General features: G+C 40.5%; 1 protein-coding gene across 10 annotated transcripts in view; it reads left to right on the forward strand.

Moving 5' to 3' along the window:
* The window catches only part of TENM2 (teneurin transmembrane protein 2), a 1,076,616-nt gene that overhangs the window by 870,455 nt on the left and 181,879 nt on the right, over positions 1-24,282 (forward strand). For all 10 annotated transcript variants that reach the window (XM_054977125.1, XM_054977126.1, XM_054977124.1 and 7 more), the window contains 2 exons: positions 12,899-13,094; positions 18,390-18,491. In XM_054977125.1, the coding sequence (XP_054833100.1) occupies positions 12,899-13,094; positions 18,390-18,491 (298 nt within the window). The remainder of the gene's footprint in view (positions 1-12,898; positions 13,095-18,389; positions 18,492-24,282) is intronic.

A 24,282-nucleotide genomic window follows, 5' to 3' on the forward strand; every position in this document is an offset into this window, starting at 1 on the left:
TTTGCAGGGACTGGTTTTATCCCTTCCATCTTTATTTCTTTACATGAGTGCTCTTTCTTAAGCCTCTGTCACCTTCTACTCATTTATGACAACTGAAATGAAAGAAAATACATTAAAATGTGGTGCACTGTTAGGTAATTACACTCTTCATTCTGCAATAAGTATTCAACATGTCTTTTTCAGGTCAATAACTTTACTTTGGCATTTTAACAAACCCTGAAAAAACTGAAAATATATATAGTATATAGTACATATTCTACTGAAAAAACATATGCCATTATTTTATACATTATTACGTTTCTATAAGTGTACCCAGCTTTTCTTTTCCAAACTGACTACCACCACTTAATTAACATGCAGAGATTTCTGTGGACATGGAAGGGTCCCCAACCCTAGAACTAAAGAACTGCTTCCTTTGTAAGAAGTCCAAAATGTATAGTTCTAAATGATGTCTCTCGTTATTGATCCATTCCTATCCAAGAGATGTAGCAAGCAAAACCAGAAATTAAAGTCAACTAATATTTTCCCGACTTGAACAAAATGTATTTTTGAGTTTGAAAAGTTGACAAGGGTCACTCTCAACATATTCAGAATGTATGGGCAGAGTATGTGTAGTTTCTTCCTGATTAGCCGGAATGCAGTGATTGTCTTCCATTATGTGGTCCACATCTCACACTTTTATCCATCTATCCATGGCTTTAGGGAGAATGTGACATTTCCAGATAGAACATTTTGTAAAAACAATTCATTATAAAAGTGCATTATATCAGAAGATCAATAGTGCAGAAAAATGCAAAGTAATGAGCCAGGTGGTGAAGCAGAATCAAACCTAAGATTTTTCTTTTATGACTGATTTTCCTTAACAATAAAGACAAAGCATCTTTAGTTTGAATTCATTAGCAAAAGTTCATGCAGTACCTCAAAAGATTTAAAAATCTCCTTTTTGGGTATCTTGTTTATATTCCCTATAAGGAATCATAAGGAAGTTCTACACAATGGCTTGTATCCAGTAGTGCACAATCTGAAAAAAAATCTATCTCCTTCGTTCCAATTTAGAGGCTGAGGTGAGAGCAGATCCGATATCCGAAGTGTCAGAAGTGCTTCCTTGTCCTTTCGTTATGGATGGTTTCATATTGATTCTACCTACAGATGCTGACAGCTCCTTGAGTGTTAGTTAGGGGTAGCTGGATTTATGCCAATTCAGCAAAAACCTGCTATGCTGGATCAGATCAGAAACCCAGACCAAAATAGTCAGATTAATCTATGTTAATCCTGCAAACTCAGCTTCAGACTCTTGGCTAGCTCCTTCCAAGGCTTTCTGAGTCTTCCTGGACTTTCCAGTAGTGGAGAGGTGAGGGATGGGGCAGTGAGGCAGGGAGGTGGAGTGAGTGGCCAATCACTGCAGGAGCTCTCCTTCTCTGGCTAACGGGAATTCTTGAATAGGAGACAGACTTTTTCATACTGATTGTAAGGAATATAAAAAGCAGGCTTGGCTCAGAGCAGACTCCATTTTGAATGGATTTGAGACTGTCATTGTGTTGGGCTGGCGAGGGGTTAGATAAAAGGGGGAAGGGGCCAGTTTTCTAAGCTTCAAGCTTAATAACTAATTGCTTTTAATTAATTATTGTTGGGGTTGCTTTGCTTTACTGTGTTAACTTGTTAAGAGTTGTGTGATGTCTGTTTTGTGTGTAATGTTAACTTTCTTCATTGCAGGAGTGGGAGGGAACAGGATGGCCAGTGATGAAGGGCTGCTACAGCCTGCAGCTCTGTCTCAAGGCTCCTCTGAGCCAGTGAGAATGGCAGAGTAGGTTGCAAAGAAGAAGACTGCAGAGACTAGAGAGAGAAGAACTTGGCTTTCCCAAAATAACCCCCCTCTCTCACCTTCTGAGGCCAAGAGGGATCCATCTTATACTAAGTTACAACTGTATTTGCTTATCATTACCTTGTGCTCGATTGTTCTGGTTCTGTACCACCAATGATGTGGGTACTTGCTTGGTTCTGTTCTGTGATGTTCCCTCATTGGACCTGGGTTCTGCCTGGCTTCTGTGAGTGACACTAGCTCTGTTGGTCTTTCAAAAGTGTCCCTTGCTTCAGTTTAGTTTGGGTGGAATGCATTGGTTTGACATGATTTTCTGGTTTGATGTTGTTCCCCTATCTTCAATTTGGTTCTTGGGAGATTCCATTCCCTCGCTTCAGTTTGGTTCTGTTGGGCTTTCTCTGGGTTGAGCTTGTATTTGGAACGGTGCCTTTGGCCAGTGGCTGCCTTGCCCCTGTATGTTTCTGTTTGAGGGCCAGCTTGGAAATTTTCCTACCATAGGAAATAATGGAGAGTGGCTGGGTTCAGGGGGCACTTGGGTTCAGGTGGGAGGGAAGCCTGCTACAATTTGGCTCTGTTGGGCTTTCTTTTGCATTTGGGACTGTGCCATTGGCCAGTGGCTGCATTGCCCCTATTTTTTTTATTTTGCCTGAATGCCAGCTTGGAAATTTTCCCACCCTAGGAAACAATGGAGAGTGGCTGGATTCAGGGGGCACTTGGGTTCTGAAGGGTTCCCTTTCTTTTGGGCTTCCTCTTGGCTCAGTTTACATTAGGGCTGTGTCTTTGGTCTGTGACTGCCTTGCCTCTGTGTGTCTTTGCTTGGGAGCCAGCTTGGCATTTTTTCAAACCATAGGAAACAATGATGAGTGGCCATCTTGTTCAGGGGCCCATAGAATTGGATCTCAAGTTCCAAACGTTCTGAAACTTGAGGTGGGGGCTCTTTAGTACACAGTAAGGAATAAGTTCCCTGCAAATTTGGTGAAGTTTTCTTGAAATTTTCCCCCCACCCCTGTCCTCTGGATAATTTTTCCCATAGGGAATAATGGCCAAAGACACTTGGGATTCTTGAATGTTGCTGAATTGGATTAGAGAATCTTACCTGAATTTCAGGAATACCATTTTTTTTCCATTTCTCTGAAACTCAGATCCTGATCAACCATTTGGGGGGAGAGGTGCACATCCCTAATGTTAGGGCTGCCACTTGTGCCCTGGACCCACACCCACCCTGGCTTTTAAAAGATATTGGAGCCATTAGTGAAAATCAGCAAATTCTCAATTAACAGTGCTGTCCTTAAACTTTTGAAGGAGGCATTTGTTAGACCTCTGCTCTTGAAGCCTTCATTAGCTAGGGATGAGGTAGCCAGTCTTCACTTTACTTTTTCTAGGAAAGGTGATAGAACATCTGGTGGCATTGCAGGTCCAGGGCTTCCTTGATGACACATCTGCCCTTGACCATTCCAGTCTGGTTTGTGGTCTGGATTTAGAACTGAGATGGCTTTAGTTGCACTGGTGAACAATCTTTACTTAAAGTTGGACAGGGGACAATCTTCCACGCTGATAGTTAGATTTCTCAGCAGCCTTTGACACAGTTAACTGCTCCATTTTTATCCATCAGCTTGAATATGGAGTTGATGTTAAGGGCCCTTTGATGGTTTCACTCTTTTCTGTCTGACCAGATTCCAAGAGTCTCCATCAGAAGTGCAGAATCAAGTGGGTGAGATTTGTCTTGTCGAGTGCCAAGACAGAGGTAATGCTGGTTGGGAATGCCAGTAATCTAGAGAGACTGGATCCGGTTGTTCCAAATGAAGTGAAGTCGGCTTTCTCAGAGTTGGCTCTCTCAGGGCAATAGGTGCTATGATTGCTTGGTCAGTTGACCCACAGAGCACAGAGGGGCAAGCTGCCAGGCAGTCCATACCGTCTGGTGCATGGGGGTGCTCTGGCAAAGGAGCATGCTAATAGCCCAGTGTGGGACTGCCAGCTTCCTAGCCCCCTAGACATTTGCCTGGAGCATGCCTAATTGCATAACATGGGTCATTATACCAGGTGGGCCTGTCTCATAAGCATACATTGCTGATCTCAATTATGGAAGCCAGCATTATTGAGACAGTACCAGGGCTTATGCGAGAGGAACAGGGTAGGCAGGTATGGACTCCCAGGCTGGAGCAGCTGGATTCCCCCCCCCTTTCCTGTCAGTGTATGGTCACTCCTTTGAGTTGAGCCTCTAGAGATGGGGTATCTGTTAGATTTCTAAAATGAGACACAGACACACAGCATGGACTTGCTCTCCCCCCTGAGTGTTAGTGCTCAGTTGTGCGCTATGTCCTCTCTTGTGCCTCTTCTGCCACCAAAGGGTAACACTGTATTCTAAATGTGCAAGGCAGAGACCTCTGAGACAGAGTCCCATTACACACACCCTGCCTACTAAAACATGGCACATCCTGGCTGGAGTTTATGTAGTGCTGGAGAGGTGTGTGATTTGGGTGCAGAGGAAGGGGGAATGATTGTGGCTTTAGTTGACATCCTGTACTCCACTGGGACTTGTGAGTAGGGCTGCATATTTGGCCTTTTCGATTGTATGGGTGCCTATGGACTGTACCATGGTTTTTGATGGCATAAGTTCCCATTGTTGCTCATGGACCCTCCCTTGCCCTTTGAAAAGCAGTTTGGCATCATGGCCCGGAGCACCTTTTATTAGCTGCATCTGGTGTGCCAACTCTCTCACTACCTAAACTGAATCAAACTGGCCACGCTTCTGTAACCTAACAGTTGGATTACTACAACATACTCTACATGGGACTACCCCTGAACACAACCCAGAAACTACAACTGGTCCAGAATGCTGCAGTCCAGCTATTGGCAGCAGCTAGCTACTGGGAACATATGTGTCGTGGGCCAGTCCAATAATGTGGTCAAAGTCTATTCCAAGGTCAGTGCCGAGAGTTGTCTATGGTCCAGTCAGAGGGCAGTGCAATTAGCAAAGTTAGGAGGTCCAAAGGTCAGTTTCTGGCAAGCTCAGGGGCTAGATGCAGGCAGAATCAGGGCACGGTCTGAAGGTCACAGAAACAAGGCAAGGTTTGGTGAAGTGATCGCAGCATCAGGAGTCCAATGTGTTGCTTCCATGCCTAATAGTCTCTTACGATTGGTTTTATAGCCCTGTGCTTGAAGAGCTGTGTTAGCAGCCAGCTTGCTTGGGCACAATCCTGCAGCTACTCGCTGCTGTCATGCAGCTGTCGTTGGGACAGGAAACGTGCACTATATCGTCTCTCCTGTAGCTCCATCCTTCTTCTCCATCTGCAGTGCTCAAACAGTGTGGGTGATCCTGGAGGGCTGGAAACAACTGGCTGGGCTTCACCTGTTGTCTCAGGACTGTGAGGTGCCAATTGCTCTGCTCCAGCTGCTGGTCATCATGAACTCTGATCAGCTGGTAGCTCCTCTTCTTCTGAGTCCTGACTGGCTACATGGGGTGCCTCTTCTCCCAAGGAGTCCTCACTATCACTGAGCCCAGGCAGGTCCATGACAATATATTACCCATTTTGAAACAACTACATTGACTGCCAGTTGGTTTCCGAGTTCAACACAAGGTGCTGGTCATCATGACCTTTAAATCCATTATGTCCCACATATTTGAAGGACCTTCTATATGTCCCTGTGCCCCAACTATGATCCTCAGGCAGGCTCTTGTTGGATGTCCTACTATTAAGGGTGGGCTGTCTGGGATTGAGAAAAGCCCAGGTCTTTTCCATCATGGTCTCTGCACTGTGGAATGGGCTCACTGAGTAGGTGAGGAAGCCCCTTCCTTGGAGATATTCAGGAGGCACTACAAGTCTTTCTTATTTGCCAAGGATTTTGATGGGGTATGAAGGGCAGGCATCTCTTAAAGGGGAGGAGGGAGAGATTTTATCTTGGTTTTAATCTGAGAAATGTTTGATCCTTTTGTAAGTCATCTTGAACTATGTGGAAAGCCAAGGTATAAATGCTTAAACAAACAAATTTGTCTTTTCCTTTCATTTCAGCTTGCGCTAGAGCTCTAGTGCAAGTTGAAATTTTGCCCTGGATCCAACTCATTGTCAGTTATTACAAGATACATGGGTAGTGCAATCCTGAGGGCTGCTGTGATGGAGGAAGCCAGATGCTGACACAAAAGCAATGCTGATGTTCTATTCCCTGTGGACATTCCATGGGGGGAACAACATGTGACCCTCTGCAAGGCACAGACAGCATAGCAAGCATGCCAGAATCCATAACAACCCAAGCAACATCTACCAACTAACTCCTGCCATGCCCCTGGGTTTGCCCCTTTCCTTATCAGTGCAGTGTGTCGTACAGGAGTTACTCTGCAGCTCTGCCATGCCAGCTCCTGGTCAGGGTGTGATACCACCAAGGCACTCTACTGTGGTATCTGGGGGATATGCCAGTGAGGTTTTATTATTCACATGGTGGAGGAATAAGCTCACCTATTTCCCTCACATTATGCAAGTAACATCCAATGTGAATTATACACTGTGTAATACAAACACAGCCTTAAAGGGGGGAAAGATAATAAATGAAAGGGCCCAGTTCACTGATAGTTTTATCTGCATAGTGGAAGAAACAGAAAAAGCTTATTCCTTCATTTCTCAGTTTATGGCATTAGTCTTGGCCAGTGTGCAAACCTGGTTATATGTCCGAATTTATTTTGTGTTTGATATACAAACTGCTTCTGTGGCTTTGTTCTTCTTGTTAATTGTGTTCCATTCATTGGTTCTAGCATGTAACATCTTTGAACGTATCTATTTGTATAATTTGGAAAATGTTTCAGATTTGGACTATCCTAAAGATGTCACTTAGAAGAGCATAAACCTTGTTTTACCTTGTCACACAATCAAATATGTTATAAAACTTCTGTACCTGTCATTACAAATCTCACTAATAGGCAGAATCAATCACATCATAGTGCTGTTGATCATTTGGCAAGGTTTCCCCACTTTTTAAATTCTATATCACTTTTGCAATTGTGAGAAAGCATGATTGTCGGAAACCAAAGATTGAATCAGAAGGGCAAACAAGCAAAACAACCTAAGGAAAAATCCAGTTATCAGTTCCTGGTGTACCTAATATATTTGGACAAAGTCTCAGCATTAGTTATGAAACTATGGGAAAAATTAACCTAACATGTTCAAACAAATGGGGGGGGGGGCACACACAGAAGGCATTCTGCCAGCAAGTTACCCACAGATATAAATTAAATTGGTATCTACAGTAAGTCGGTTCTAATGAGTTTTGTGTTTAGTAATAGCATGGATGGAACTGCAGTGAAAGTCACTTGCATCCTTTTAGTCATACTTGCAATTGTGCGGTGATACCAACTCCCTGCAGCAACAGCCACTTCAAATGATTTTAGCTCCTCTGAGCTCTGCTCATCTTCGATTCTACCAACTGCTGAGCCTGCCTGCTGTCTGAGATGGAATCAGTATCAGACACAGGGGAGGCAAAGAAGTCTGCCAACACAATCCAAGCAGAGCAGCATGAGGCCAGTGAGAAATGTCAGCTTTTATTGCTACACTGTTCTGTGTTGACCCTCAATGAGCAAACTTTCCAAGGAGCGATAAACTAGGTTTTTCCAAGGGTGTCACCCCAATCAGAATATTTTCCAAAGAGCTAATGATGGTGTCTTTAACCTCCTACTTTTGACAGATAGTGTTCAAAGATGCTGGATTAAGGGTTTGATTTATACAAGTATGCAAAAAAGGGGTGAGGGGACATTAGATTCATCTGTCATTTTATATACATGAGTAGCATTGTTTAATAACAAAATTAAAACTAGTAATTTTAGAAAATCAAGCAGTGGGGAGTCAATTTTTAATTAAACCCAGAGGAAGAAATCAAACCATCTCCAACATCACATCTTTCTATATTCCTTGTCAATATGCATCAGACATCAAAGTAGAGTGAGATTTTTTAAAAATACAGGATTCCTTACACACACACAGAAAGAGAGAGAGTTTACAAGAAAACTCATGATTTCAGTTCTGCTCTTACAGCTGCTTTAAGTATAATAACCATGTGCCAGAGATCCCAGCTCTTGAATCATTGGCTTTCAGTGCAATTCTAAACAGAGTTACTCCAGTTTATGCCCATTGAAATCATTGGGCTTAACCTGGAGTAACTCTGCTTAGGATAGTGCTGTTAGTCTCTCAGAGAGATGATCTGATCCTTAATCATCACTGATGTCCTCATTTGGCTGTGAGCCGAACTAGCTGAGATGGCAATCCTGGGTCAAATTTTAAAATGCTAGTGGAGCAGGAGCAGGCACTCTGGTTTCTTCCCCCAACTTTTTCAAGTGCTAAAATGGATGTGCTCCCCTCCAAACCTATTTTGGCACATGAAAAGACATGGTGGGTGGGACTTCACAGTATTAGGCTTTAAAATGGTGTCACCTAGGGACACTATCATAGTTTGGCCCTGTATGTGCATGTGTGGTGTTTTTTTATATAAAAAATATTCATCTAACGCAAACCAAAAACAAAAGCAATGGTGGCAAATCTATACATAGGCTTCAGTAAAAGGTCTCCAGATGAAAGGCCAATAAAAGGTCTCCAGATATCTAAAAATAAGTCCATACCCAATTGTCTTCTATATGCAGTACATTCAAATGTCGATAAGGTTATAAGGTCCTCAATCTAATGAATTACAGGAAGTGGACTTTTGCCTTTCCAGTGCTGTAGTATAAGTTTTTTAGCTACTGCAATCGAACAGAGGGTCTACTGCCATTGACTATTAGGCTCCAGGGGACAGGAAAATAGTTTTAAAGTGCTTAAACATCCTCAAAAATAAATGAGTGAAATAATACAGAATTAGTGGGAAAGAGAAAGAGTTCAGCAGCACCTTTAAGACTAATAAAATTAGTGGTAGGGTATGAGTTTTTGTGATCCACAGCTCACTTCTTTGGATACAGCTAGAATGTGAGTCCGTCTGTCCTTTTATCTTGGAGAATGGAGTGATTACAGAAGCTGAATGACAATAGCTGGTGAATGACAAAGGCAGGTGTAATTGAATGGGGTGGGGTATGCCCAGGGGTAGTGGGTGTGGAGAAATTAGCATTGGTTATAAGAGCGGAAGCCTTTATCTCAATTTAGTCCAGGTGGATGCATTGTCTTGAGAGCTTTGTTATCAGTTGCAATTCAGCAGTCTCTCTAATCTCCCTTTGAAATTCCTCTGCAGGAGAACTGCTACTTTTAGGTCAGCAACTGAATGTCCTGGAAGGTTAAAATGTTCCCCCATTGGTTTTTGAATGTTTTGGTTTTTGATGTCAGACTTATGTCCACTAATTCTTTGTCAAAGGGACTGGCCAGTTTGTCCAATGTAGAGAGTAGAGGGGCATTGCTGACACGTGAGGGCATAAATCACATTGGAGGATGAGCAGGAGTATGAACCTGAGATGGTATGGCTGATGTTGTTGGGTCCACTGCATACCACACCTTATTCAATCACACCTGCCTTTGTCATTTACCGTCTATTATCATTGGGCTTCTGCAATCACTCCACTCTCCAAGATATAAGGACTAGACATAGGCACGAACCAAAAAAATTTAACGAACCAGCAGTTCGTGGTTTGGTGCTGACAACTATTCCGAAGTCATGAACTGCAACGAACATTTTCCGTTGCCAAACCGGTTCACGGTTCATGGGGCTCAGAACGGGCCCCGTTGCACTTAGAGAGCCCATATTCCCAGGGAGTATTTGCAGGCTCTCCTACAGCCATCACCCAAGTTTGGACAAGATTGCAAAAGGATCTTGGAGTTATACCCTCTCCAATCCAAGGACCCCAGGAAACTCCCACAAAAATCCAAGCTCAATTATACTCTCAGTCTCTCTCCCTAAAGGCTAGCAAGTGGCAAGCAAGAGCTCTGTCCCACTCCACTGCTCGCTGAAAGTGAAACCCAGCCTGGGAGACCACGGCTATTTATAAGCACAGGTCCCATTGAGCAACGCAGGAGGTCTGTGTTTGGCTGTTAGAGCTGCCTATCAGGGTTTGCAGGGATGAGATTGGAGTACCCATGGCTACAGAACACCCCCTTCCCCCTCCCTCCCCTGGGTGTCTTCTCCCAACTTGTAACCGCTTTGCAGCTCCGTGGTTGGAAGGAAGACCTGCCGATCAAGGTAAGCTGGGCTTCCATTCGGGTTTTCAGGGCGACTGAAGGAGCGCAGACAGAGTTCAGGCATTCCCCCAGCTCCGTTGCCAGGGGAATTGGTTGCTGGCGCCTGACTGTCTGGCTTCCCGAACTGCAGCTGAACGCACCGAACCAGGCCTCTCCCGAATGCTGGTTCGTTGGCCGTGGACAATCACGAACCGCCAGATTGCAATCGCACGATCGCCAATTTTGTGGGTTTTTGAAGTTCGTAATGCGGTTCATGCCCATCTCTAATAAGGACATATGGACTCACATTCTAGCTGTATCTGAAGAAGTCAGCTGTGGCTCATGAAAGCTCATACCCTACCACTAATTTTGTTAGTCTTAAAGGTGCTGCTGGACTTTTGCTCTTTTCCACTGCTACAGACAGACTAACAAAGCTATCCATCTTGATCTAATACAGAATTAATATGAGTAATGACTTCTTCCCAAAAGTACTGAAACGGGCCCGAAACAGCCAGGATCAGGCCTGAATCGGCCTGAGGCAAGGAGGCGAGCGGACTCGAATCATGGGAGCGCTCCCAGGGGTGGCCACGGCCTGCACAATGCTGTCACTTCCCAGAAGTGACATCATCATGCTGTCCCAGGTGTGAGCGCGCACTTTGCACATGCACATATGGTACTACTGAGTTTCACCATGTCTTTTATCAGAAAAAAAGCACTGACCACAAGTCTATCTAGCTCAGTATTATCTATTCTCACTGACAGTAGCTCTCAGTGGTCTCAGGCAGAACAAGGACATTCCTAATAGAAGATATTTGAGATATTTTAACTAAAGATGCCAGGGTTTAAACCCAGTACTTTTTTTCAGAATGTGGTATCCACGTGAAGAGGCTGAAGGCAGTTTTTGAGAGCAACTTCAAAACTGTAGGAAGTGAATATTTCTGTTAAATCAGAAATTAGGTATTATTTAACAAACCTCACTTTGCAGGGCAAAATTCATCATGCAACCTAAATATGCAAGAGAGATATCTTCTTGGAAGAACTGGATGGCCTTTTTTCTTAAAATGTGTTTGGTTTGAATGTATTAGTGTTCTGGCACACATACAGTTATAATGAGTTTATTGGGTACTTATGTATTTCTTCAGACATATACATCAGTGGTCCTCAACATTTTTGGCACCAGGGACCAGTTTTGTGGAAGACAATTTTTCCACAGATCCCGGGGGGGGGGGGGGATGATTTCAGGATGATACAATTGTGCACTTTATTTCTACTACTACTACTACTACTACTACTACTACATCATTATATAATGTTGCCATGGCATGGCAGGTGGGAAAGTGGGGAGGCAAGAGGGGAAGCGGGCTGCCTCGCCGCTCACCTTCTTGTCCCTTCGCCAGCGCTGCCATAGAGTAGACCACACTAGACTGCTGGTGTGGCCCGATTGCTAACAGGCCATGGACTGGTCCCAGTCTGCAGCCCGGGGGTTGGGGACCTCTGATATACATGTATCTCTATCTACAGAAAAGAGATGAATGTCTCTAAAGAAGACTTTTTCATAGGGGACTTGTTGTAGTCCTACTGATACATTAAATATACTTTTGTGAATTTTTAAGAACTTTCTCCATAAAACAAATTAGGCTAGAATGTTATGTCTTTCAGCAGCCTAGTTGTCATGTATTCGAAAGATCACACACATTGCTAAAAAAAAACCAATACAAAACTACTCCTTGTTGGTGATTATGAAAGTAATCAATTGCCAAGTAATATAACTCTCAAAACAGTCACATTTTACCAATTTCTTGGTTTTAGAATCATAGGGTTGGAGGGGACCTCTAGGGTCATCTAATCCAACCCCCAGCACAATGCAGGAAATTCCCAACTACCTGCCCCCCCTACTGCCCCAGTGACCCCTGCTCCACGGCCAGAAGATGACAAAACACCTCCAGTATCCCTAGCCAAACTGGCCTGTAGAAAATTGTTGCCTGTTGATTGTTTGTTAATCAGATTGTTCTGCCAATTAATTGTGGTTTATTGGTTTAATATTTCAAATTTTTCTTTGAAATTAGATGCCCAATGCCTAGAATTTCTTGGACATGGGAAGTTAGTACCTGTTCCTTCTGTATATGTATATGTATATGTATATGTATATGTATATGTATATGTATATGTATATGTATATGTATATGCATATGTATATGCATATGTATATGCATATGCATATGCATATGTATATGTATATGTATATGTATATGTGCATCTTGCACAAAGTGAACTGGATTGACTGGGCTGATCTGAGAAAACCTTGCCTCATTGTTCCCTCACCTTAAAAAAAAAATTCTTTATCAGCTGGCAGCCGTGGCTATACATATGGCTATATGTAGTGTACAATATGGATTGTGCTTCAGACCTAAAAAGAGCTGCAGTTCAAGCCTGGAATATACTGCATATTTAAGTGGGGTTAAATTTAATTGAAATTAGAGGTTCTGATTTCTAAATAAACATGCTAAGCAAGGAGTTGAAAGTTTTCTCTGGAGCATACTCTGTAAGTTAACTCTAGTGCTATCATTGAAGTTTTCGTAATTTTCTTTCCATTTGCCAAAACTGTTTGCTAGATAAAAAGGATGGAAGAAACTACTGAAGAACTGCTTGCAAGAGAATATCATTAGCAGAAGGAGCATCATGATGCACGTTGCACAGTCACAGTGCTCTTCAGATCTCTTGCAGATCACCTATCTTTATTATTCCTTTCTGAATTTATTTCAGAAGAGGTCTTGGTGGGTGGTGGGGTTGGAGGGAGACTTAAATATAATAAGAAAGAGTGATATTGATATATCTTCTCATGCTATGTTGCCCACTTGATAAAATATACATTCAATTTTAAAATTAGAGGTTGCGTTTTTATACTTTATTTCACATTGTCTGCCATATAAATCTACAGACCCCTTCCTTTTCTTCTACCTTATAGTATGATTTTATGGAGCGTTTGGATGGGAAAGAGAAATGGAGTGTGGTGGAGTCTCCGCGGGAACGTCGAAGTATCCAGACCCTTGTGCAGAATGAAGCTGTGTTTGTTCAATATTTAGATGTGGGATTGTGGCATCTTGCCTTTTATAATGATGGCAAAGATAAGGAGGTGGTGTCTTTCAACACTGTTGTCTTGGGTATGTATACCTTGGCTGTGAGTTATGGTTGTCTGTGATAAAATCAAGCCATACTTGATTTTTTTTGAGGACTTGTAACAGTAAATGAAACAAAAGAGGCAAATCAGATGAGCAGGATAAACTTCCTTATAAACACAAAATAGTAGTCATTCTCTAAGGAAAACAGTAAGATGACATTTAATTGCTTAAGATAGACCAGCATGTGACTGGTAAGTAATGCCTCTGCTTCGTATCACAAGCTGCAGTAGCCAAAAGAAATAAAGCATGCCACATTTCTTTCTGTCCATGCAACCTGATCGGAAGCATTTTTAGTAGTGAGGTACAGTTTATGAGAAAGTTGAAAATAATAGATGTAATAGTTAGGTAGAATGCTTGATGGTGCAATGATAGTAATTGTGCAGAAATACCAAGAAAAGTACAGTGTTTTATTCAGCAGAGATTCTTCCACACATACTTATTATGAGAATTTTCACTATAAAGATGGACTCAGAAGTCTGAAATCCTAAATGATATGAAGCAGAAGAACAAATGCCAAAGCTATGCCAGAGATATCAACCAAATTTTCTCAAACTGAATATATGGTGCATATGAATATATAGAAATATATATACATGATAGAACTAGAAAATGTTTAAAGCCAGTTTTTTATATGCCAGCATTAGCCTTAATAATTCTCTTCCCCCCCCCATACTGCTTCTTAATTGATTAGTTTTAAGCAGACTACTAAAATATAAAAACTAGACCATATTTAAACAGCTGCAAAAATCAATCACAAGCGCATAAAATTTCACAACTGAAAGAGTGATGGGTCTACTGTTATCTTCTAATAAAAGAGTTAATGTCTCTATATGATCTATATTTTGGAACAAAGGAAAAAATGAGATTCCTAGCCTCAGAAAAATATCTGCATTCAAGTTACATGATAGAGTGTCCACACTACCTATGCTGCAGTCACATGCTCTGTCAGAGTATGGTACCCTATGGTACCTCCCTTGCAGAACTCTAGATGATAAGGCATTTGGACGGGCCAACATGAAGGCACACATATACCAAGGAACAGTCAGATATGAACAATAGTCAAGAAGCTGACCCAATGGAATACCAACAAATGGAGTAGATCCAACATGTTGTACTCTACACACTGTGCTGTTATAGTCGTACCTGAATGAATGGTTCTTAATCATGATCATGGCTTCTTTTCCAGTGACTGAATGTAGGGAGTCCAATAAAAGATTAAGGAGCTGCTCTACAAGTTTATCCTAATGGGAAACAAAAAGTTGTCTCTAATCAAGCTGAGATAGGTCTCTTGGATGTCGGAGTGTATAATTTTAACTTTAAGGGAAAAAGCCTTCATACAAGCCCGAGCTTCAAGAGATGATTGTCCAAATTCAACTTGGAGGGCCACCCCCACTACACAATTCAGAATTCCAGAGATGGAACGTAGGAATTTAAGTTGAATCAAAGGACTCTATCAATCCAAATACTTGCCCCATATGAACTTCATGTGGCCACTTTGACATTGAAGAGTTCAGTGGCAGCTGGAATATATAGAACCCCAGATGAATAAAAGAAGTGGCAGATGATATTTGCTGCCGCTGTAGCCGATCTTTTAACAGGAGAAGCCTGCACTGACTAAGTTAACCTTTGATCAAACTAAACCCTTAAGGTACTTTCTCCATGTTGTTACCAAGAATTTGCCACTTATGGTGTGCATGAGATTTTTTACTGAAGGCAATGATCTTGGATTTTTAATAGTTAGCTATGACGCTTTCTTCTAGACAATAAGAGACAAAAGCCTTTATCAGAGGGGACAGTCCTGAAGTTGTTCTTGATAGGAGAAAGGCATCAGCAAAAATAGGATTTTTCATAATAGCAATAGATGGAGAATAGCAATCTTGGGTGGAAACAGCAGAACTCATATAATTAATATACAAATTAGACAACAAAGGTGCCAGCACACACCCCTGATGTACTCAAATTGCATTCAAAAGTTGTCCATCGAACCCAAAGAAGACTTGTGCAGTGGAGTTAGAATACAGACTCTCAATCAAAGCCAAAAGTCTCTTGTCAATAGATGTTGATTTTAGCTTATGCCATAATCTGGTGAGGGGTATAGTATCAAAAGCCACCTTCAAATCCATGAAGGCAGCAGCAAGAATCCCCCAGCTTTTGGTTGCATATTTGTTAAGAACTGTAATGTTAGAAGATGATCTTCTGTACCAGACCCTTGCCTAAAACCCCCTCGACTAAAACCAGCCTGTTCCCTTCCCATGATTTTATTAGTTTCCAGCCAGTCCACAAGTTGATAGTAGAGAGACAGAGCATAGTTTCCCAACCAGTGATAGAAAGCAAATCAACCGACTTAATAATTATAACTTTGAGAAATGTCAAAAATGCTGTCCCTGATTATTAACAGTGCCCTTTAATTCAGTACGTTTGTTTCTTCACTGCCACTTCATTTCAGAAACCTGAACAAGAACAGTAGTATATATATACACATGCAATGGCCTTTTTAAAGTAAAGAACTCAGTACCTGAGAAGGTTCTTTAGACTGGGCTGCAAACTATAAATGGTAACACTTTTGATAAGTAATAGTCTGAGCTATGCAGTATAACATTAGTACAAAATATTAATCCAAGTATAATGGAGGATGGAATATCTGAGACGCTGTTTCTTTTCACCATATCACAGAAGCTTGCAATATTAGTTTCAGGTAGGTAACCATGTTGGTCTGTAGTAGAACAGCAGGATTTGAGTCCAGTAGCGCCTTAGAGACTCCCGAGGTGTCACTGGACTCAAATCTTGCTGCTTTCTGCATTGTTATTCAAATAGGTTATTATCAGGGCTTTTTTCTGGGAAAAGAGGTGGTGGAACTCAGTGGTGGAACTCAGGACCGCACAATGACATCACTTTGGGTCAGCTGGAACAAGGGGGTAGTTTTTTAAAGTTTAAATTGCCCTCAGCGAAAATTGTGACATGGCCAGTGGCCCCGCCTCCTGATCTCCAGACAGAGGGGAGTTTAGATTGCCCTCCGCACCACCAAGTGGCACGTGGGGCAATCTAAACTCCCCTCTGTCTGGAGATCAGGGGGCGGGGCCACCGGCCATGTGACCATTTTTAAGAGGCGCCGGAACTCCATTCCACTGTGTTCCTGCTGAAAAAAAGCCCTGGTTATTATACAATATGCTGTTAATACAGTAGCTGTGCTTGTATTCCTGTAATTTACATCTGTTATGGGTTCAGTTATTAAGCTAGTCTTCCACACTAGATGAGCATTCCAGGCAGTTTTGCTTCATGTTAATATAGTCACCTGGTTATTTTTAGGCATTTAAAAACAGGATTCAAGGATCTTCTCTCCTGTCAAAACTTAATTCCCATCTCTCCGTTTCCTGCCTAATTAGCAATTTAAGGTACTTAGCCCATTGCTCATTTAAACATGTGTATTTTAAGATATGGCAATACTGTGTCAGTAAAATATTGAATGGTTTGATTTTGCATTCCATTGCCATTTTAAGAATGTCATTTCACAGCATGTACCAGTAAGGGAAATGACAAATGTTCTGGAATCTGCTTTTGTAAATGAGCAGTTCCCAGCAGTGACAACAAAAGACCTTGAAATCTAAGAGAAAATTTATTAAATCAAGAATTGTCTCCTGTGTATGACCAAAAGATTATAACAACAAGGACCTTGTCTTGTACTGTGATGTACTTGGACAGAGGATTAACCAGCTATTGTACAGCCCTGACCTTTAAGTGGTAGACGAATTATTGCCATTGTTGTTGTCAGGTGGGATATTGATCTAAATTATTGTTATCTGGATGCTTATACACAAAACACATTGGTTAATTGTTACCCATAATGTTATCCTATCCTTTAACCTATTAACTGTTATGTTGGTGCTGTGAATTTAACGCTAATATAATGGAGAATGAATACTAACATAAGAAAAAAATCCCATTGAAAGTATAACCAAATGCACTAACTATGATATTTTAGAAAATGGAAGGAAAATTTCTATGTCGGAGTTATTGCCTTTAGCTTAACATTTGCTGGTGGTGGTTGAAAGTGCCATCAAGTCATAGCTGACTTATGGTGACCCCCCCCCTCTCCCGGCTAGGGTTTTCAAGGCAAGACGCTAACAGAGATGGTTTGCCATTCCCTGACTCTACAACCCTGGTCATCTTTGGAGGTTTCCCATCCAAACACTAACCAAAGCTGACCCTGCTTACCTTTCAAGATCTGATAAGATTGGGCTTGTCTTGGCTATCCTGGTGAGGGGTGCTTAATATTTAGAATGGAATGCAGAAAAGTTACACATTCAGTGTTCAAGATCCCAAAGCAACTCTTATTTAGTTCATTTTGCTAAATGCAAAGGTTTTTTTTTAAAAAAATGCAAATATACTGTGTTAAATTTATGACTGAATAATGTATGTGTGGCAGAATGATAGTTATCGTGAGCATCATAACTTTGAATGTCTGAATAATTAATTAACATAAAATTGGTGGTTAAAAATAAGAACCCAGCTAAACAGAAATGGCATTAAACTAAGGCCTTATCATAATGTCAAGTTCTTTATGTTAGCTTGAACACATTTACAAAAGTAAAAGAAATTCACACATGTTACAACAAGAGCTATTGTAAGATTATTTTCTAATGAGATTGATGTTGCCATTTAGAGGTATAATAGTTGAAGCAGTGGAAATGTGCTCAAAAACTGTTCCATTAACTTGCTTTGTGCCTGCAAAACTATTGTCAAAATGTAACAGTTGTCACAAACAATAGCTATATACAGTGAAAAATCACATCTCTTATATACGAGCCTCCCTCCTGACTCATAACATACGATTGCAATTGGTTACCAAAGATACAACAGTGTGTTTTAATCGTTAATGCAAGAGACCCCCGGCTGAGACTATGCAATTTTAGATTCATTATATGACTGAAGGGACCTATCTGCTTCTCCATTTCCTCATACAGAAAATAAGGCTGTTTAATGTGTTTAGATGAAATGTATTAATTTTATTCTTTGTACAGGAAATATAAACTTAAACCATTAAACGGGAAAAACTTTACTTAAACTGCCAAAATAACTTTAGTTAAATTGCCAAAATAAACCAATTTGTAAGCACAATCTTTCTGAAGTAGGAATATTTACAAAATATATTAATATATATTAATATCTGTAGCTTTGCTATTGTCAGATGAACTTCTGAGGTTGAGCTTACATTGAAAGCAACATCATGGTCAACTAAAAACAGAGCAGTTAATATGGTTAATGGCATTTGTCTTGCAGATTCTGTGCAGGACTGCCCACGTAATTGTCATGGGAATGGTGAATGCGTGTCTGGAATCTGTCATTGTTTTCCCGGCTACCATGGAGCTGATTGTGCTAAAGGTAACCATTACCTTTGTTTTCAAATATTCCTGGGTATGTATTAGCCTGTACCACGAGAACTGATACTCATAATAGAATGATTTTTTTTCCTGTAGCATGTATTGTAGGTGTTTAGAGTGCTGCAGTCATCTTTTATATACTGATGAGCAGATTTGCTCAGGCTGAGTTCAGAACAGGCTGGCAGTTGCAACCAATGTTAGATAACACTTCAGAAAACTTCGAGAGTTTCTATGAATATGCTCAAAATGTTACCTTCTGTGAGCCTTCTTTGTGAGTCCCCATCCCTCTGTGACTACCCACGATCAAGATTAGATTTTCTATGCTATGCTAAACAAGTTTTTAAAATCAAATGAACAAAGACTGGGCATTCCAGTCCTGCAAATTCAACCTTCCACTCCTTCCTGCTACTAGAAAAGATCAATATTAACTAGCTTTCCATTTTAAAACTGCTAAGACTTGGGTGGGTTACAATCCTGACACAAGGGTGTCAATTATACTTTTATGCAGGCACAGCATGAGCCTGTTACTTAATGACATCTATTTTGTAGAATGTTTAAAATTGTAACACCTTTAAAATGTTACTTCAATATGTAGGACTTAACAGAAAAAAAGAAATAATGACTGTCAGACTTACTTGGCATTTAAGAAGTTACTAAAGCTATTTCCTGTAAATTTAAACTTCATTCACTAGCCGTAGTTATGTTATCCACATATCTATCACACATCATATGTAAATATATATTTAATTCTATAATTGTTAAAATGATTTCTTAGTCACCTCCTCAGGATACAGTGAAGCCTCCCTCCATTAGCATTCCACACCCTGGGAAACTCTTACAGGATGACTCAGCCCAACCCCACCTATCCTGAGTAGATATAAATGACCTGCCAACATCTTTTCCACACTGTGACACTGAAAGATCTCTGTCTTTTGGTGCTACACCTCTGAAGATGCCAGCCACAGCTGCTGGCGAAACATCAGGAACTACAATGCCAAGACCACGGCTATACAGCCCTGAAAATCCGCAACAACCATTTCTTAGTCAATTCAATAATTTGGAAAGAGAGGCACTAATAATGAACTTACCAAGTCAACTATATGCTATATATGCATTCTTTTGGCACAAGGCACCTGCTACTTTTGTAGGAAACCTTGCCAGTGGGATGTCTTAATGCCAGCAACACATTTTGTGCCAATGGAATGCACTGCTATTTGCTGGGTGGATATCCCTATGCCTTCCCTGAACCCTTGTAGCTTAAACTAACAAAATTGGACATAGCTTACAAAAGTAATCCAACTGCATAGTAAAATTAGGAATAAGCTGAATATGTTTTACAAAAAATTCATAGTCCTTATGAAAATATTTCTTTATTCAAATTATTCCACTTTCTCTGAGTGAGTATGTAGCCAGTCTGGCTGTAAAGCAATGTAATCTCATCCCATTCACTGCATGATTCCTGATTGAGTGGAATCAATTCAGAAAAGAGAAAGAAAACCCAGACAGGGAACAATAGTGCTAAAATATCAGCAGAGTACTATGCCAGTTTGGTGTAGTGGCTAAGTGTGGGACTCTAATCTGCAGAACCGGGTTTGATTCCCCACTCCTCCACTTGAAGCCAGCTGGGTGACTTTGGGCTAGTCAGGGCTCTCTGGAGCTCTCTCAGCCCCACCCACCTCAAAGGGTGTTTTGTTGTGGGGATAATAACATACTTTGTAAACCGCTCTGAGTGGATGTTAAATTGTCCTGAAGGGCGGTATATAAATTGAATGTTGTTGTTGTTGTTGTTGTTGTTGTGATGATGATGATGATGATGATGATGACGACGACGACAACGACAACGACAACGACGACATGGTGCTGAACAGATTCAAATAAAAGTGAGCATTTGCACTCTTTTGCCTCTTATTTCTATACTTTTGTTTTAAATTAATTTTCTTCTGGATCCTCCACCACCCTTGTGAAAACAACAACTGACTTTCATTTCTTAAGTCTTTCTCCTTTGCCCATCCATTTGCACATTCCAAAAAGTTATTTTTTAGTAGTTCAGTCGTATATTTATTTATAGTAGTTCAGTAGTTCAGTCGTATATTTATTTCTCACCCCCCTCCTCTAAAAAAAAACAAACCATTTCTGGCTTTAATTTTTGCCATACTTTTTTGTGTCATCATCACCTTTCCCCCTGCCTTTTCATTGAGAGTATCCAATTTTCTCTTATCTTTAGTACGTCTTTATGGAGGTGCAAAATGGAAGGATGGAAAGGTCTCCCCTTAATTAAAGGATTGTGGATATATTTATATATCACATTTTTATCCTACCCTTCATCCAAGGATTGCAGTTTGTTTCAGAAAAGATTTCCCCTTTTTTATCCCCTCTTATTATTTGTATTACTCCAATGATGTACACTGCATTTATTCCAATAACCCACATACAGTCCAGCATCTTTGGCACAAATTGTAGGATACAGTTCATTTTGCCATCCGTTTTCATCAGTACCTTTATAAACCTGTAACATAAGCTACAGTTTTTCACCTATTTACAGTTTTTCACCTATTTATAAGTGAGACTTATTCAGTTTTTGGTTGATTAACTTACTTGCACTATGTAATCCACCTTGGATCTTAGTGTGAAAGGAGGACTATAAATAAATAAATAAATAGGCTTCAGCCTAGAAAAATCACTATACTGACTGCCTTTAAAATCCATTGCCATCAACCTTAGTCAAGAGTTTTGGAGTTAAGATATAAAGAAATCGTAGCAATATGTTCAAATATGGGACTAATTGTATTAATCTGAACCTGGAGTTTCCATGAGTAATGTTTTGTGATATTCACCTACCTTGAGCTATCAATCATATCTTTCTTATCTGGACTTCTCTTTATATTCATTCATTCATTCATTCGATTTATATTCCGCCCTCCCCACACCAGCAGGCTCAAGGCGGATTACAACCATATACAATTAAAACACATTAAATAATTGATACCAGTTAAAACCATAAAACAGTCTCAAAGTTACACAGTTAAAAATACATACATACATACATACATACATACATACATACATACATACATACATATACATATATATATATATATATATATATTATATACACACATATACATAATCATAATGGGACAGCAACCAACTGACAGACCTTCACCCATCTCTAGAGCATCATAGTGGGGACTGTTTGCTAGACGGAGGTACTGCTAGTAGGGAGGGCATATTATGCAATCTGCCAGCCAGGGGGCTCCACCTAGCACTGCCCATATGCCTGGTGGAACAGCTCCATCTTGCAGGGAATCCCATAATCCATCAACACTAGCTTTCACCAGCCATGATGGACACGAGTCCAGGAGGCATGTGGTAGGCCTCACTCCCTGCCTCAATCCTGTCCACCTCTTCCCTGGAAAGAGGGCTGAAGTGATTGAATATTACCCCCGAAGACAGCCAAGGGGCCTCTAGTTCACATACTGTCTCAACTGTGGCCAGTAAATCGCGGCGGAGAGACAGGATTTTATCAGCAAAAAAGCTCGCAAATGCCTCACAGCTTATGACCAAATTCAAATTTTGAGGGTCTCCACCTGTAAATTCTTGTTTTGTTTTTTGACCCTCTCAATGACCTATACTTTCTCCATTGGCTGTCTTTTTGAATTTTAAAAATACAATCCTGAACTATTAAAAGCCACAAAACTGTCGCTGTTGACCTCAAAAGCTGAGTTTGGAATTTCTGTTACAAAACTGTAGTGTCTTTAAAGGATTCTGTTATTGTAATATACAAACAGATATAATTTGAATATGCTAACTTTCTTCTTTGTAAAGAATTAAAACTAGCAATATTCAGACAGTTGTATTTACTTTAGATACTGATGTATGAGTGACTGGTTGATCAAAAACCAATTAGTTTACATTAATAATTTGAACTAGTTTTTTCTTCATATCAACAATTTTAAACATTTCCCCCATTACTCTCCCTCACTGTCCATAAAAATGCTTTCCCCCCTTATATCGCACACTCAGGTTATCTCTCCGATATACCTTAACAAGAATTCTTCACTGTATTATTTTTCCTTCATTTATTTTTGACTTGCTGGCCAAGGTTGGTTCCCTTTCAGTAAATATCAACACACTCGTAGGTTTGTTATTTTTGTTTCAAGTTTCGTTCATTGTCTTTTGTTTTATTTGGTTTAAAATAATTAAGTCCATAAGGCATATTACATTGGTTTTCATTTTTAAATGTTTAATGATCACCTCAGAAAATCTGAAAGCTCATGCTATATCTACTCCCAGTGTTACATGTATGCTTTTGACCTCCTGTACAGGAACTTGACAAGTCAAATCTCAAATTAGTGGGTAAGTAAGTAGACACTAACTACTGGAAATGACAACTCCTGCTGCTCTACATCTGTCATTGAAGGCAAAACAATGTTACTATTAGAAAACAGACTGCCTTAATTAGATGTTGGTGAAAGTGTTTTGGCATTCCCCAAATATTCAGTTGTTCAGCAGCTTGTAGGCAGAGCAGGGGCTCTCACATATGTAAATAATAAAGCTGTGTGTGTTACAGTTAAGCTATTTGGAACTATACTTTTCATGCAGTATAATGATGGCCTTGAAAGAGATCATAGCATCATTGATTCTACATGAGGACCCCATCCAGTCCATCTTCTTCCACTGAAACAGGACTGTCTTAAGCCCCCATTGTTCAATCAGCCTGTTTAAATAAAATGAAATACAAAATCTTTCAGCGACTGACATTCCATAACTGACTCTTTAGTTTCCTTGAGCTACCTCACACCGTCATAGGCTGACTAATGGACCTGAAACATTTACAGGATCAGACAGGAAAGAGGTGGAATCAAGAGACCTGCAATTTCCAAATATTTGATATATTCATTGTTAAATGGCAAAAAGCAGTTTATGTTGAAGTAATTTATTTGGATTAAATAATGAAAGCAGTGCTGTTAAACCAGAAAAGCAGTTATTTTTTAAAAACATGAAGCCAATTTTTGTTTGTCTTTAGCAAACATAGCTCATTATGTTAACAAGAGCGGGCTGGTCAGAAACACGAATTTCCTTGAGGACATGTGATTTTAAATGTGAGACTGCCATTTCTACCCTTACCCCCATGAGAATCAAGCCTACATGAAGAGGTATAGCAGGTTATTAAATGGGATGCCTATGAAAACAGGTTTAATGTAAGCAAGCAAAAACCAGAATGGGAATTTGTGGACTGCTTGCAAACTGCTAGCAAAAGGAAAGACTCAAAATGGTATACTATAAGCAGCAGAAACAAAGATCCCAAGTTAGGGAAGGAAAGTATTGTGTAGAACCAGAACTTACAGCCAATCTTTCATAAGATTCTTTTAGAGTAGCTGAGAAGCTGGGCTGTGCATAGCCAAAATTAAGATCGATCTCTTTTCAGATCACTAGGGCAGGTGAAGGAGTATTTCTGGAACCTAATTACTCTTACAGATGCAAAGGTTTTCCTTCAGAGTTAATAAAGTATGTTTTTCCAGTAGTCGTATTCCAGTGGTTCCTAAGCACATAGAAAACAGAATGTTTCTCCCCTTTAAAAATATCCCCACATGCTGTCTCAAAGTTGGGTTTCTATTTGGGGGGAGGGAGTGTTCTCAGAGTACTTGCCCAAACAATTTGTATTTGCATACTTGGAATTCGGGGGGAGGGGGGTTCCACACTTTCTTTGCTCAGTTCTTCCTCCCTTACTGGCACCCTGACCTGACCATCTGCCAGGCAGACTGGCATCCTCAGGCAAGCAGGGAAGGGGG

This window comes from Eublepharis macularius, chromosome 4 (genome assembly GCF_028583425.1).
Source record: "Eublepharis macularius isolate TG4126 chromosome 4, MPM_Emac_v1.0, whole genome shotgun sequence".
Lineage (NCBI taxonomy): Eukaryota > Metazoa > Chordata > Lepidosauria > Squamata > Eublepharidae > Eublepharis > Eublepharis macularius.